We start from the raw sequence: 17,424 nt of genomic DNA, 5'->3' as shown, positions 1-17,424 counted from the left end.
TATTTTAACACGGCTTGCATGTAGATTTAATACGTACAAAGAATCAGTCAAGTGACCTTCAGTTTCATCTCTAATCCTGATTTTGTTGACGTGTTCATCCCCAACCCGGATGAGTACCGGTATGAAAGAAAGACGAATAATGACTTATTTATTAAGATTGCACCCTAGATAGTATTTTTACTAAACGTTTAACAGATAAAATAATATCATATTTAAATTCTACATATTTTTCTAATCAAATTCCATATATAATATGTTAAATTTGGAGTTACGGTTTAAAAGATATGAGTATTTTTAAAAACATTTAATATATACTATGAGTTTAATGTCATAAACAGTAAGGGCTTTTTTTGTAAAATCACTTCGGTGGGTTTTCCGACGGAAGCGATAGCCTCTTTATTATTAGATAAAGATTTGTACGGACCTTGTGAATTTAAGACGAATATACTAGCAAGGTTTCTGAAACACGAAATGCCGTGTGACTTAATAACCATGATAACGACGGTTAATGACTTGTGACAGACATAGAGGCAGCAAGTGCCATGCCAATTCGCATGCAAAGATGTTTGCCACGAACTTAGGACCAGCTAAACAACATTAATCCGAGCTCACTCATCCTCCTCCCTACGTGCTCTTCACCTGCTGCTGCAATGTGACCCCTGCAACGCATCACAAAGAGGCAACAACTGTCACGTACGTGAATCGGCCATCAGCAAAACCGTCCGAGTTTGAAGCTTCTTCCTGTTACCTTATGTCTCAGCCAGACGCACAGGTGGGCTTGCGAGGGGGGAGCTGGTGGTGAGGAGTTCTCTGAAGAAACGAAGCAAGCAGAAAAACTAGCGTCAGTTTCATTTTTCTCTAGACCTGACTGACAGTATCGTTCAACTGTTGTACTGACCTTCAGCTTGGGCTTCAGTGATTCGACCGCAGCGCTTGAGCTGCTGTTTGCAGATTGCTGGAGAAAATGGTATGAGATCGATTAAGCATGAATAGTCAGATACAGTTCTGAATGAAGATATGTCATGGCTTTGGCTGAACAAATGTCTGAGGGTTGCTCAAAAAAAGAAAAAGAAAAAACAAGTAGTAACTGAGAACTTGTTGTGTTGTGTTGTGTTGTGCTGTCTGACCTTGCCGAGGACCCAATCTGCAGAATCGAAGTAGGCACGCTCATGGTCCTGCATTAGCACACAGTGATGATGCAACTAAATCAAGGAAGGGAAAGGGCCAGATGCGTTCTTTTAGAGATATTTCAGGCTTGACAGTGCCTATTTTTGCTCAGTGCCGATGCCGAGTAGAACACTAGCATTGCGTTGATATGAGAGCGCCATGAGAAAATTAATCGCATACCTTTGATATGAGAGGCTTCTTGGGCGCAATCCCGCCAAACTTCCTCTCCATGCTTGCCTGAAGAACAGGACACCACACTGTATGAGAGAAAAACAAATATCCCAGAGCAGAGACACAGGGCCGAAAGCTACGGGATCAGGTTCCAAGGTTCCGCGACACACTCGACTTCCCTGGACGGACGGAAGAAAGATGCATGCATGCATGCTCAGGGTCCAGGCACAGACAGACAACTATCCCGACCGACACGACGGCGTGCATGATGCACGCACCGAGCCATGTCCCCGGCCGGCATCGGTCGGCACGGCTGCCTTTCTTCCGATCGCCGAAACCGACGGCCGGCCGAAAGATTTTGGCCAAAAGCGGCAGCGTTCACGAACCCACTTTTCGCGGCCACGGGACAGGTCAGGAGGGCGCCAAACCAACAACAAGATCGTGGTGATCGACGTGGTTACCTCCGGTCCACGAGAAGGCACTGAAAACATGTGAGCGATCTAGCGATGGCGATCCCCTAACAAAGCCCACGAGAGCGACAGGCTCCGTCCGTCCGATCGATCCAGACCAGAGGGCTCGTTTCGTTGCCGCCGTCGTGTCGACTTCTTGGCGTCGTGGTGATTGGTGAACTGTTGATATGGGAAGGAAGGTACCACACCACAGGTGTTTGTTCGTTCGTAGTACTACTCCTGCGTAGCTGGCCGATGCAGCTGCAGAGATGACGCAGGCCAGGTGAGAGATTCTTGCTTGGGCAGGGCCAGTGTGGCGGTCAGTGAAAGTGTGACAGCAGCGGCGTGCGCGGACAAGCGGCAGCCCGTCAGCCATCATGGACGCATACACGCATCATCTTTGTTCCCTTCACAGCCTTTTTGATCGGTCAATAGATTCTCGAATCGCACGCATGATTGATCCTTCATTAGTTCCTTCTTGGTACTGAAGTACGTTGTTAGCAAATGCTGGTGCGCGCGGTGTCAGTAGGAGCAATCTGCAATGGTTGCACGTAACCTATAGCGGTGCGTACTTGAAGTAACAAATGGTGCAGAATCTTTAATAGATTAGGACATTGCAGGTTTGCGAAGTAGGTGTCGAGGATAAGAGCGTCTTCATCAAGGACCGAGTTAGGTAATGCTCTCTAGGAACTTCCTCTGAATGGTTAAAACCGCAGTCTTGCGGGTTAAAACCGCTTCTAGTAGCACTCAAGTTCCAAATTAAGAAGCACCCAAATACCAACTTTTAGCATCAGAAAACTGACAAAGTTAGCCATTTTGTTTAGTGGCTAGCAGAGCACTACAACCAATCAAACAGGCTCCTAAGAATTCCTCTTCTATGCCCGCTGATTCTTATGCTACACGCGATCGACACGCTTGAACAGAGATAACTGACGGGCTTGCTCTGCATATTTATGTCAGAGTAGGGTGGACAGGGACAGGGCACAGGATTATGCTCACCGAGAACAGCTTCCTAACCTAAGCAAGCCCTGTTTTCCAAGTTGGGTTGGTTAAGACTCCCAAGCTTTCTCCGTTATGCATCAATGGCGTTCATGTACAGCGAATATCTGAACGTATTACTCACTCCACCGATCTCTCTACCAAGTTACTAACTACAAGCCTCCCATAATTCACAAGGCTTGACCAAGGAAACCATTGCAATCGGAGACTACCGAAAGAAGAAGTTACAAATTGTAATCATCGACCGATCATGCATGACTGTTTTTTGCCGGCAAGCGATTCACACAGGCTATGGTATGGGAACTCACCTCTTCATCCATGGAAACCGATGATGTCTTGGCTTCACCGCAGCCTGCCATCTCCTCCGTCGCCGCTCTGCAAGAAACACACACACCCATTTGAAGATTCAGTGCTTTGCTACGGCCGAATAAACGGCAAGATGGCGAGAAGCTTTGGCGTGAAGATCGTTAGGAAAAATGTCCTGAAATAAAATCGGCAGGCGTGTTGGGTAGTTGAGAGGGGAGGAAAAACCTTGTGTAGCCTGTGTGGGTGGGAAGAAGACGAGGAGGAGGGGGAGGCAAGGAGAGAGAAGTCAAGTGTGAGCCAGAGAGGGGTGAGACGATATATATAGAGGTCGCACGCGTGAGAACCATAAAGACCTGGTGCACAACAGACATCACATACATGCCTACCGCATGTCGCTAAGGGCGCGTTTGGTTGGTTCCATCGTTTCACTTTGCATATTTAACCTACTAGAGCCTGGTTGAATATATGCAGACAAAAAATCATCATTTGCACGATTGATTGATTGACCACATATACTTTTCCTGTATCATAGCGATGCCTCTTTGCTCTATGTTTAGTTGCTCGTATTGTATGTCGTCACACGAGTGCATGTTGTTTGATTTCATACGAGCATACCGTTGTGCTTACCTTGTATCCCATTTGATGAGCTTACCCACTACGACAACAACTTACACACGATCACACTGAGCACACTAGCATCAAAACACTATAATGGTGATGAACTCGACGAAAATGATGAAGTTCTTCAGCCCAAACAGACGATCCATATTGGCAACCTCAACCTTGCTGCATCCCTCCTTCTAGCACATACTTGGAGTAAGCATCTTTTGCCTCCTGTCTAGTTTTAAACCCTCTGTGGCTTTTGGTTGTTGTACCTTGAAACTTGTTTGTCGCAACCTTTCCATGAACTATAAGCCCCTAGAACCCTCCCTTCGAATACGATATACCACTTGTCCTAGCAGTGCAAATGAGCAATATTTTGAAGCAACAAGCAATGAAGTACTCTAGAATCAAGCAATGAAGCAACAAACACATAAGCAATGGAGCACTCTTGGGAGCAAGCAATGAAGCAACAAGCACATAAGCAATGGAGCATAAGAGCATTAGTAAGCATGCATGATCATACCACATACCAAGTTCAACCTACCACTACGTCGGTGTCATCCTACCACCGCATTCAAAAGAGGGTGTAATCCCACCATCGCAAGGTGGTGATCACCGTACGGATCACTGTGAGGGGTCAGTATATACCATCTCATCAAAAATATATAGACCATGAGATTGTTCCAAATACCTGACCACACAAAATAGACGTCGTCATCGTCATCGTGGAGGATCATGCACGTCGTCGCCACCAGCAGAAACGACACTAGTAGTAGTGCTTACCCACTCATGTCCTCAGTCAACACCCCGTGAGCCTCTCCCATGGCAACAAACCCAACACACTCGGCTTTGTTGTCAAGCAGGTGGTTGAGAGCCACCATGAGAGCCTCTGGGCTAAAGCCGATCTGGTCCATCACGGTGCCGTAGATCTCAAGGTGGATGTTGACCATCTTGCTCTCCATGATGGTGATGACCACTTCCTTCACAGCGTGAGTCATGCTTCTGAAGACGGTTAGCTCCTCCTCCATGAAGCATGCCTGCTTCCTCTTCCTATAAAGCATAGGAACGTGCTGACCTTCCTTCTCAGGAGCAGCAATGTTGATGGTGTATGACTCCTGGGTGTCTGGATACTCGGGCATCGGGGGCATCAGCGGCATCGACGAGCCCAACAGCTGACCAGAGCCCATGGCATGCTTGTCGGTGGCAAGCACAAAGGAGAAGACCTGTTGCACCTGGTGGTAATTCTGAATAGGTGTGTTGAGGATCTCTCCGTCCTTGGGGTGATCCTAAGAAAGAAACATGGTAGAGTGGTGGTTAGTTAGTATGTAAATGGTTCATAGGAGATGATTAGTTAGAATGGCATGGTTTGTGAGCTAACCGCTATGCGGCCTTGGTAGTGCTTTGCCTCCAACATGATCGTGCAGGTCTCCTCATCCCATGAAGCACCACTCAGGTCTCTCAACTTTGAGGAGATGGTCCACCCCGTTCCCCACTTGCTCAGGTAGTTGTAGACCTGGATTGAGGTGACCTCGTGTCCACAAAACTCGAAGTTTTGCTTTGCCACAGAGTTCATATGCACCTCTTTGAACCCCTTGTCAGTCCTTACTCCACTAGATATGATCTCACACATCTTGTTATCCACAAAAGTGGAGACGAACGACTTCCATTTCATGCTGCACACCCTGCCATCCTTGTTCTCCTTTGCGTCTGCCTTTCGAGCAGCCACATGAGACACAACATTGGGCTGATCCAGCACAAATGGAGGAACCGTAGGCGGCACCTCGAAAACTTCTGAATCAAGAGGGATCTGTTTGATGTTAGCCTAGGAGTCCTCGACGTAGAACGCTGGGAACGGGCTCTTGGACGACACGATGGTCACACTATACTTCTACGTGCTCATGTCCTACAACACAACACACATCGACAATATGAACTAGCTGTAAACATGGACATGACACTATAGATGGACAGTATGAACTAGCTGTAAACATGGACATCACACTACACATCAACAATATGAACTAGCTATAAAATATGAACACATGGATGATCTAGTTCAGGACAACACTAATCATGGACACTTTGGATCATCTTGTTCAACACTTGCACATTACCATACCATACATGCAAGCACACTACTAATTCATCCATAAACATCCAAGCATACTACCAATACATCCATAAACATCCAAGCATACTACCAATCCATCCATGAACATCCCCTAGCATGCTTCAAATCCATCCCAACTAGCTACTGCAACATCACAGTCAAACAGATCGGACGACCTAACCCCACCCATTCGCCAGATCTAGCTAGAACTAGTAGAGGGGAGGGGTTGTAAAACTTACACACGCCATCAGAGGAGCCGTAGTGGAGGTGCGACACAAAGGACAAGAGGAGGAGTGGATCTGTCGTTGTAGCCAACCGGTCACCGGAGTAGTTGCGCCGCTTACCTCATCGTCGAGGTGGATTTGGGCCTGAGTGAAAGCTCAAGAGGGGTGGAAATGGTGGCAGGAGTTTTGGCGCGTCGGTCACCCTCGCTATATAGGGCGATCACGAATCGACGGGCGGTGGTGCGAATTCATCCCACCGCCTTTTTGGAGACGCACCCTCGCTCCCGCCATCTCCCTGCCTGCAGCTGTGGAGCACAGTGCTCCCCTCCACCGAATTGCCCTAGTTTGGTGCTAGAAACTGCCGATTCGGTTGTTCCTAGCGGTCCTCGCTGAGCACTGCTTTAAGGTTCACGCAGGCCAAGAATTGTATGCGGGCCATGCAACCAAACGGACCATCTTCTTCCCCCACGGGCCTGGTTGAGGCTAATGCAGGTAACCAAATGCACCCTAAATGCACGAGTCTCGTTTAACTATCCTATCTACTCTGAGCTCTGATACACTACCAAACGGCTATCTATGGTAGATATTGCAATGTGTAGCAATGCTTAGGCTAGATCCTACGCATGATCTTAAACGAACGTATACTTTATCCCTTTTTTATCCATTTGGAATAGACAAAGAGGTGACATTTGGCCCATTCTATGTTTATGTTCGCCATGCTCCCAACAAATGGATGCATTTTGCCCGGCCGACTATTTTTTTTAAGGCTAGAAACCTGAAATTTTGACACCGCGACTATAGTTCATGCCAGCCAAAGCGCTGGCGGCTGGCACACATGCAATCCTACATAAGGATCAACCCCCTCCCACCCTGAGTTTTCACGCCGGCAACATAGCCAGCGACCAACACACTTGCCATCCTTAAAAAAGAATGGCCATACTCCACGGCCTAAGCCTCCCGAGTTCATGTCCACTACCGCGGGAATGCCTAGCAGTGGCGGCTAACAAAAGCCCAGCAGTGGCGGGCAAGCCTTTTTGAGCCGCCCGCGACTGACCTCCCACCACTGCTATAGTGCAAGCAGTGACACGTACCCGCCCGCCATTGGTATGACCTTTGTAGTTGCGGGCGGTTTCATTGGCCCAACAGTGTTGTTAATCTCGTGGAAGTGGCAAGCAGCCTTCGAATGGTGGGCCTCGCGAAACGCTCGCCATAGCTCTGTGTAGTATGTGCGACAGCCTCCATTTAGCGCCCCCACTAATTACTATACCATCTAGAATAAAAAAAGGTTGCTGTTGCAACATATATTATGCTGCCAGAGCAGCGTTAGATGATGAAAATAGGGGACAGTTCTAGTAAATGCAAGCAAATCACGAATAAAACTAACGATAATAACTCAAAAATTAATAACGAGAATTACATTAATTTTAAATGAGTTACGTAAAATACATGGTCATCTAATATAGTATGTCGATCAAGTTGAACAACATACAATGCTTCATCAACATTGAGTGCATGACGCCAAATATGTTTAGTCACGGTTTTAGTTGTGCCCGCTGCAATAAGCTAGGTTAGGCTCTTTTGTTGGTTGGACTCGTCTTCTTTGGTGTTATTATAGAATAGGTCAGACGACGAGTGGACCTCCTTGTTTATGATAGTCAACAACTTGACTTGTAGTTCTTCGAGCACTAAGCTAGCTTCAACCGAATTGTTTTGTACTTGTTGACCCCATTTGAGGATTTAACGATGCAAATTTAACGTTTTTGTGGACCATATGAATTCTTCCATGTGAAAGCATGTGTAGAAGCCACAAGTGAGACTATTCGGTAGTTGTTGCATGCAAGATAGAGTGTTTCATCTGAAGGCAATAGTTTTTCTTCCACTTCCTTTGTAGTACTTCCAAGCCGTGTGGCCTCTTGTAGTACAACAATGGAAAAGACGATCATCGAGATGGTCCTTTAGGAGCGCCTAGTGTTTTTCTGGGCTCTTTGTTGAATCCAAAAAGTAACAATGGCACCTTTGCGGTCTTAGGACTAGTAGAACCCAATGGTTGTTGAGCAAAATAGAATAAACATACAACGGTCATGAGAATGTTACAAATTTTGATACATGAAAACATATATGATGGAATATATAAGGTACTAAAGTGACATCGTAAAGCGAGAGAAGGATGTACATGGGTCTATACGGCATGAGAAGCAAGTCTTAAGCTTGTTCATTTGCATGAAATCTAGAAGGTAACTCCGCATGCACCGCCTCCCTTCCTCATTTTGTAGGGTTTCCTCGTTCATGAGAAAAGGATCGGCTATGGCAAAATCGGCCATATTCTTTCTTCTTACCTCAATGGCTTGAAAAAGTGCCCATGACCTCATTTGTCAAGTTTCAAGGTTATATAACTGAACATATAGAAGATCTCTTTGAAATCTACATATATTTTGTCCCCGCTAATTTTTCCAAAGAAAATATATCCCTTTGGCACCTTCCTAGTGTAATATGTTGGGTTAACAATGGATCCTTGCTTCTTATTGTCTAGTTCTGAATCCACAATTTTGTCATGTAGAATCTTCATCTCAAGACTAAGGTGCTCGTACACTTTGTCTGATACCATTCTCCGACCCAGCATATATACATATGCTTTTGGGTTGTTAGCACATTGTTCATATGCCAATGACTTCTTCGGTGCCTTGTTTACCGATGGACTATCCTTTCCACGTGTGGTGGTAGAAGTGTTGGCCTTAGTATTCATTTTGGCACCTTTTAGATGCATGCTTCTTTTTTTTTCACTGGTTCAACAAAAACTGTCAGATAGGACATCGCTTCTTGGGCCACCACATTCTTTAGTGTTGTTGGAGTAAACTTTGTTTTTTTTGCAAGATTGCGTATCAGAATGGGCTGACGGTGTCTCCTCATCTACAATATAATTAGGATTTTGTGATTCTTCAAACATGTGCTCTTCCTACACATCCTTAGCTGCTATGGGGTTGCAAAGATGTGGAGGAGATATTCTAGGTGGCGGTCCAACGCCATGGATGTTGGGAGATGGTGTTAGTGCTAGAATGCTAGGGATGGTTGGAGATGGTGTTATGTTTGGGCATGGGTTTTTCAATATGATATGCATTGAAGGCCACTTGAGGTAACGAGTAAAGCATTCTGAAAGGGGGTGTGGCTCATCACCCTCCTCCATAATATTCTGTGGAAAAATCAAATTGTTGTATTGTGGGATCACCCTAAGCAAACAAACCTTCCACACTTTCTCGTCTAATTTGTTGTTGTGCATGCCATTTCCTATAAAGACCCTAACTTTTGCAACCTCCAACAAGTCGCCACTATTACCCACTTTAGCTAAGAGAGTGCAAGGAATTTGTTCCTCCAAAGAATGTGGTGACCCACCATGACCATCCATGACATTACCGATCAGGAGGATTCTGATCTTTGTTGGAGCAAAGGGCGACATGTATGGGTATCCACATTTCTGGCATATTTGTCGACCCTGTAGACTAAATATGCTTTTCAACCTCTACTGTAAAATCAGGTAATAGTTCCTCTAACCTTTCCTTTATTAATTGATCTATTTTGTCTTTGTCCAATCTTTCTTTTTTGACTTGGTCATCCTTTTCTTGGGGGATAGTAGGCATCCCAGAAAGTATTGTCGACACCGAGCTTACGACCTCTTGTGGTCTCTCTCTTCCTATGGAGGGCGTGCAAAATTGGGTCAGATGACCACCTTTGCACATCCGGCGACTCTTCAGAGCTTGGTGCGTTTTGGGTAAAAATTGCCTACATGAACAAACTAATATCATTTAGAAACTACTCCTAAACATATATGATGAAAAGTTTGGTTTTATAGGATAACTGTGTATCGTTCTTTTGGCCGCTTTCGGCACCTCGGGGTCCTCGAGGTAGTACATTGCAGTTTCTTTATTAAGCACCTCTAGAGACCGAAAATATTTCTTGGCACATGGAACCAGGATATTACTGAATGGTGTTGGTTGACCCTGTGAAGAAATCGTAGCATCATGCTTTTCCCAAATTGGTTGCTTCCCTTCATAACCACGGGTGCCTAGATTGTGGTTCCCTACCATTTGACTTTGTAGCTACGCAAACTTCTCTTTGTCCTGTTATGCATCTAAGTCTCGTTAATCAAGGAACTCCTTCCATTCGTCATCGATGGTACTAGGGTATATCTTTTGGTTTCCCCTAAATCATACTCGTCGTCCACTAGCTTGTTTGCATGGCATCTATTACTACTCAAGGCCTTAGTGAACACTCGCATGGCATGGATTTCTGCAAGTGCATTGTCTTGGTTGTTGAACTTGAAAATATCTCCCATCTTTCCTAATAGGAGGTTTGACTGGTGTTTGTTTCTAGGGCTCCTTAAGCATCTAACGTTGATGCCATAGTTTTCACGGGCAATGGAACCTAGGACGTTACCCAATTTCATTGCGTTCTTGATCGGACTAATAGGTCTCCCTTATGTGTAATCCATTTTATTACATAGGTTGCTGTAGGCACCTTATTCTATGACCTACGCTCCTGTGGCTGACTTTCCAAATCAGTTTTTGCACCACTGAGGTGTCCTTTATCTTCAGCATCATCCAACTCTTGTTTGAAATGTTGGCCATCTTGCACTTCTTGAGCATCATTGGCGGAATATCCATCCCCACCACCTTGCACTTCCTCTTCAGTAACATGTGAATATTCTTCCCCATCTAGCCCTCCATCTCCAGTATGATCTGTATCCTCGTGAAACTCGCCAGCATAATTTGTCTCATCATGTAGGGAAGTCAAAGCTTCACTCTGAGACCGTGTATGTCTTACCATCTTTTATCTGCAAAATGAAGATTGCATCCGTAATGAGTAAAAAAATAATTACAATTTTTTTGGCAACATGAGTGCTAAAAAGTGACATATTAAGTGCGAGAAACTTGACAAAATGGAAATGAATGAAAATTTCGTCAAAACATTGACACTCTTTTCTATTCCCTTTAAAAGAAGACAATGGACCGCAATGAAATTCATCACCGGGCATCGACATTTTATAAAAAAATGGCATAACCTTTGCTAATAATTGGATGTATTGAATGACATAAATATGACGAAATGGAAGTGAATCAACATTTCATCAAAATTTTGGCACTCTTTTCTATTCCCTGTAAAAGAAGACAACGAACCGCAATGAAATTCACCAGCGGACATCGCCACTTTATAAAAAATGGCATATCCGTTGCTAAAAATGGACATATTGAATGCAAGAAATTCGATGAAATGGAAGTGAATCAACATTTCGTCAAAACTTTGGTACTCTTTTCTATTCCCTTTAAATTAAACTGTGAGCATCGACATATAGCACAAGCAATTGTATCATATTCATCTATCATAGTACAACATCACGTGAGAACGAGCATAACACAAGAAAATAATTTAAATAATCTGAAATCAATGAACATATATAGCAGAAGGAGTGAATTCAAGCAACCGAGGGCAACGCTATGTATATGGGTGAGGAGCCGTGGGTGCGGGGGGAGGCGCACCACATGGGTATGTGGAGATGGTCGAAGGTCATCATTACGTTGGTGCAAGCGGGTGCACGGGTGGGTATAAGGTCGATGGAGAAGGCCAAGGAGTAGAGGGCAACCGAGGGCATGCGGACCGTCGTTGGGTGGAGGTGAAAGATGGATGGGGGATTGGTAAAGCGTGCGGAGGGCCCCGCAGTGCCAGGTGGTGGTGGTGTGCAGTGCCGGTGCTTTTGGAGACCCGCTGATCATGGTGGCATTTGGGGGTGGGGGAGATCAGTGTCGTGGATTTGGCGGCCGAGGATTAGATGCGGATGTAATTTTGGCCAACACCGTGCGCAAGTTTGATTTGTTGTTGTTGAAGTGGCGGGTAGTGCCCACGACCCGCCACAAGTTATGAAATAGAAGTGGTGAGCACTACGCATCACCCGCCATGACTATATTCTTCCAAAATTAAGCTCTCAACAAGGATAACTAGTGGCAGTTGCCTCTTAGCATTCACCACTCCTCGACCATCTACATGTGGCGGGCCTTAGGCCGTGCCCACCAGTGATGGATCCGCGCCCACCAATGATGGATTAGTCATCCAAGTCCCATTCGGGAGATTCTATCTGTGACGAGTAGTAGAAACTGCCCGCCACCGTTATGCCCCTAGCTGTGTCAGGTGGTTTTTGTTACTTGCCATGCCTAGTTTTAAAAAATAGCTGTGGCGGGTACCACATAGTGCCCGCTACTAGTTGGGGTTCACCTATAAGCCATTTCCCAGTAGTGGTCGTCTTGGTCGAGCATCTCCTTTTTCCGTTTCTCGAACCAACTCCTTCTCTTCGGTGACATGTTGGTCAAGTCCATAGTTATGATTACTAGCGCCACCTGTTTCTCTCGTGTCGGCATTGCTAGCCTCTATCCAACCTTCTTCGTTTGGATGGCCTCCTCCATGTCAAGCTTCCTCTTCTTCATGGCCTCTTCCATGTCAAGCTTCTTCGTTTGGAGCTCCAAGTATATCTTCATTTGCTCCGGCTTTTCTTGGTGCTTCCTCTCGTCCCGCACTTCCTTTTGAGTCATCATGCCATGAAAAGTTTCTTGCAAGGCGATAGATGACACATCACGTTTCTCGTTCCTCCTCAAGTTGGTCTTGCCCCTCGTCCTCTTCACCCCATCACCATCCCCAACTACAGCCCTCGGCTCACCCTTTTTTCTTTAGAGCGACATATTGATCTTTGAACTTGGGGAATTCCCTCATGAGCGGCCAACAATGGGTGATGATGAATGGCTTGTTCTTATGTCGGGCCTTGAAGGCTTCCAAGGTTTGGAATGTGTACACAATCAAAGAGAATGCCACAAATGTAATAGAGAATGACACAACATGCAACAAACATGAACGTGGCATAGTAATGAAAGAGGAAGGGGTCATACCAAGTCTCCCACGCCTAGCCCACTCACACGACGTGCTTCAACGCTCTCAAGGAGGACACAAAACATGTTGTATTCTTGTTAAATGAATCCCCATCACGTTTCTATTGAGTTGAGGCCGTGGGTGCTAGCAAACTTGTAAGGCGAAAACTTCCCCCGCTCATGAAAGTTTTTATGAACTCTTGTAAAAGAATTGTATCCTTTTTGCTCGGCACTCGTCTTGGGATCTTGGCCTATCTCCATCCAACTCTCACAAATCAACATGTACTCCTCTTTGATGTACGACCCCCGTGCGAGTGCTTTTCCCCCTCTTTTGTATTTCGGCTCTTTGGATGAGGTCATCGATGGAGATGGCTCCTCCACAATGTCGACACCCTCTTCTTCCTCATCTTTGCAATAGCTGTCATCATGCCATGAGTCACCATGGTCGTTGCCTCACATTCTTCTTCGACATCACCATGTCAGCAGCCGTCTTGACTTTGGGTCTCCTCGGGATCGAAACTTTGACATTGGGTCTCCACATGATCAAAGCCTTCACATTGTCCCTTGGGTCAGAAGGCCTAGCAATGGTCCTCGTAGATGAAGTTTGCCATGAACTGTGGTACCCGGGGTCGTTAGCTGTTGGCATTGGGTTACACATTTCGTTAAACAGGTTGCGGGCACCAGGAAAGTTGACCGTAGAAGACGACAATGGCGGCGACGTTGATGCCTGTATTGCTTGCTGCATGTTATTTTTATGATAGTAGTCATTTCATGATAGCTTGCTGCATGGCATGACCTCAATTTCTGGTGGCGCTGCTCGAGTCATCTGCTGTTCATGTGATGCCTGTATTGCTCCTACTACTGATTTGCGCCTGTTTTCCAACCATAAAAGGCCGCACTTTATACGTGCTGCTAAACAGTAGTGTGTAGCTAGGGTTTTTTAATAATAATAATGGTTTGGCGAGAAACATGTGCGATCAAGCCAAATCCAATCAATGAGACCTGAAGATGTGAGTGGGACACGTCGTGCAAAATGTTGGTGTGTGTCAGGTGGGTCTAATTAGCGGACAGGAATAAGTCACCCGAGCGTCCCAAAAAGCTTCTAGATATTACTACCCCGCTATGGAACGAACTACATAATTCCTTTGTTCGAAACACTACTGGAACGAACTACATAATTCTTTGTTCGAAACACCATTATACATTGGCAACACACACACTTTTTTAAAAGGAGGAAGATCTCCGGTACACCTCGACGATGCATGCAGTCACTTTATTGATTATTTACGAAGGCTTTATAAAATACTTCCTCCGTATCTAAATATAAGTCTTTTAAGATATTTCACTAGGTGTCTACATACGAAATAAAATGAATGAATCTATACTCTAAAGTATGTCTATATACATCCGTATGTATTCCATTAGTGAAACCTCTAGAAAGACTTATATTTAGGAACAGAGGAAGTAATACTTTATCCGTCTTAAAATAAGTGAATCAAAAATGACTCAACTTTACACTAAAAGTGACTTAAAAATGACTCAACTTTGCACTAACTTTAGTGCAAAGTTGAGTCATTTTTGAGTCACTTATTTTGAGACAAAGGGTGTACATCATTAAGATTGAAGCCATCATCTTGACAACATCTATCACTACTCCTATCCAGTTGATGAAGGGCGTCGATAGTTCGAGCCGAATACCAAACATACCTCGCACCATAGCCTAACATCTAAACCAAATGCCCCAACCAAGCCACATTGTTGGTCTGGGTACACACCGGTGCGAGGAGCTCTCATAGGATGCCGCCTCCATCTTCCGCCAATCCATCCTTAGAGTTGTACTCATGCATCAACCATGCTAGGCCTAGCTGCCGTCGACGCCACGACGACAACATACAACGCCACAATACTGCGCTCATCCATCTTCGCGCGCCACCGTCGAGACCCCACTGCTCCACGCCGCTGAGACCCGCCATTATCGACGTACAAGATGCCACGCCGCTCCTCCTTCATGAACACCACATGTTGCCACTAGTCCCATCCCCTCCGACTGTAGTTCCTTTAAGCGAGCACCCGAACACCCCAGACCGTGCCTCCAAGAAGGGCATGACACACGTAGTGCCGCCGTCGCCCAAGCTGAGGAGATTTTGGGTCTTCACCCGGGCATGGGGTCGGGGTGGAGGGAAGGGACCAGGACGACGTATGCAAGGACGAGAATGTGGACCTTGGTCATGGCCGCCATCAGGATGAGCGAGTCAACCAGAGTTTCCACCGGTCCGATGTCACCTCTAATAGCCCTCACGAACGCACCGAGGCCGACGGCCAGAACCACAAGCCACCAAGTGCGGCGGGCGAGAGTCTGCAGCACGGAGGAGATCCACCGGCAACTCACATCCAACACGATCAAGACGCCGTCCAGCCACCAACCATGAGCGACACCAGCCGAGGGTGTCGTCGCCATGCCTACCAAGGATGCACCCCAGGTCCAGATTCCGCCGCTGTGACTGGAGCAACAAGATCCGCTGTCACAAGGCCCACACCATCACCCAAGCCTGCCGTCGCCTAATCCCGCCGCTGTCAAGAGCCGCCATGCTATCATAAGACCCACACCCCATGGATTTAGGCGCCCGTGCACCGTTGGGAAGCCCACCGCTGACGGGAATCACCGTGCCGTTAGGAGGGACGCACCCTGCGGATCCGGGCAGCCACGCCGCCCGCATATCCGGGAGAGGGGGAGAGGCCCTCCGCCGCCACCATCGCATGCATGGGCTTTGCCCGACACCGACCATCGATAGCGGCGGAGGTGGAGGTGAGAGCTGGAGGAGGTCTAGGCGGCAATGGCTAGGAGCTCCCATGTCGCGCGTGAAGGGGGTGACACGAGAGGCAACACACACTTATAATATGAAAAATAATGAAATTATATGGACAGAAAGTCGGGTTGTTGGTCCCCAAAATGACCCGGATCAAGCCCGTGCGTAATCTCCACACGACGACTCATGAGGGTATCCTAGGAACTGCCATTACCGCCGTCTCCTGTCCTTGCCACCGTCGGTAAACGCCGCTGGGCCAAGCTCATAGGTGATAGGCGGCAACATGAACTTCTCTCTCGCACGGGCATTGGGAACGGTGTGGCCAGCGAGGAATCGTGACACACCAATGGCAAGGTGGCCTCGGCCATCCGCAAACTCCTTCCACACAGCGACACCAGGTGCTTGGGTGTGTTGTTGCCTGACGACACTGCGCAGCCCTCAACGGTGCAATGTGAATCATGATAGGAGCGTCTTCGAATCCACGTGACACGATATCGTGTGTGCTTCGTGATATCTTCTAGGTGATAGCTTCCATCTTGTCGCATGTCCGTACTATCGAGCACCGACAATGGATTTGGATCCCGACAACATGGCTTTGGGCGTGATTTATAATGTTCGTGAAGCAACTCCTGCCACGAGGCTCCGTTCGGGGGGCGCGTCGCCGGTCTCGCGGTTGTGCGTTGCACGTCTAGTCATGGTGATCTTCCTTTCATGCTCCTGTTCCGGCCATTTTGGCCCCATGGCCGTTGGACCTCGGCATAACTCTCTTTGGCGAGGTGGTAATCGATGCGGTGTGCTTCTTCAATGGTGTTCCACGACGGCGGCCTCCCTCTGGATTGCGGTGGATACCAAAGGTCTCCGACGTATCTATAATTTTTGAAGTATGCATGCTATTTTACATCATTTATTAAAGATTCTGGTGCATTTTTATTTTATTTTATGGACTAAACTATTAATGTAGTGACAGGTGCTAGTTCTTGTTTTATGCATGTTTTTAGTTTACCAAAAATAAATATCTTGGAAGGTCAAAATATCTTGGTGATTTAATATGATTTTTGTAGTATATGTGGTTTTCGGGCGAAGGAATCAACGTAAAACGATGCCCGAGGGCCCCACACGGGCAGCTAGCGCGGACACCACCCTGGCCGCACCATGGCCCGTGTGGGCAAACCTCAAGTTGGTTGGAGCTCTCCTTAGGATGCAAGAAAGCTAATTTTATGGAGAAACTCCCTCAAAACGTCAGCCCGATTGCACTAACGGATCTCTGGTTATAGAAAAAGGGTGTTCAACCAGAAAGAAATACCAAAAAAGCCCCTCCAGGAGTCAGTGTGGCCAAAGACCGAAGGGGAGAACCTCTCCCCATCTAAGGGGGTTCCAATGGAAGAAGCCGGAGGGGGAGACTCTCTCCTTTTCTATCCCGGTGGCGTCGGAGTGCCATTGGGGGAACCATCATGGCGACGATTGTCTTCATCAACATAGCCATCTTCACCAACATATTCATCACCTTCCTCAGTTTTTTTCAACGTCTCACTCTACCACAACCCATTGTAATGTAACAGCCCAAGTGCTTTCCTTCCCCTTTTGTAAGCTTTTCCATATGTGGCAACCATGTTGAGGCAATGTTATGGAGTTGAAGGTGGTTTATCATTACATGTGCATCTCATGCATCATGCATATCTTGCTTGT

At 46.6% G+C, this 17,424-nt stretch overlaps 1 protein-coding gene across 1 annotated transcript; it reads right to left on the bottom strand.

The window, feature by feature from the left end:
- Positions 1 to 371: 371 nt before the first annotated feature.
- On the bottom strand, positions 372 to 3,481 carry LOC123448841. The gene is made up of 7 exons (XM_045125864.1): positions 3,318 to 3,481; positions 3,095 to 3,161; positions 1,348 to 1,404; positions 1,128 to 1,175; positions 899 to 955; positions 749 to 810; positions 372 to 659 (listed from the first exon to the last, which is right to left on the bottom strand). The coding sequence occupies exons 1-6, from the start codon at positions 3,470 to 3,472 to the stop codon at positions 757 to 759; spliced, it is 438 nt and encodes a 145-aa protein (XP_044981799.1). The 5' UTR covers positions 3,473 to 3,481; the 3' UTR covers positions 372 to 659; positions 749 to 756.
- Between the last annotated feature and the right edge of the window lie 13,943 nt (positions 3,482 to 17,424).

This window comes from Hordeum vulgare, chromosome 4H, assembly GCF_904849725.1.
Source record: "Hordeum vulgare subsp. vulgare chromosome 4H, MorexV3_pseudomolecules_assembly, whole genome shotgun sequence".
In the NCBI taxonomy this organism is placed as follows: Eukaryota; Viridiplantae; Streptophyta; class Magnoliopsida; order Poales; family Poaceae; genus Hordeum; species Hordeum vulgare.
Note: the sequence above shows the minus strand (reverse complement) of the source record. Positions and strands in the feature narration are given on the sequence as shown.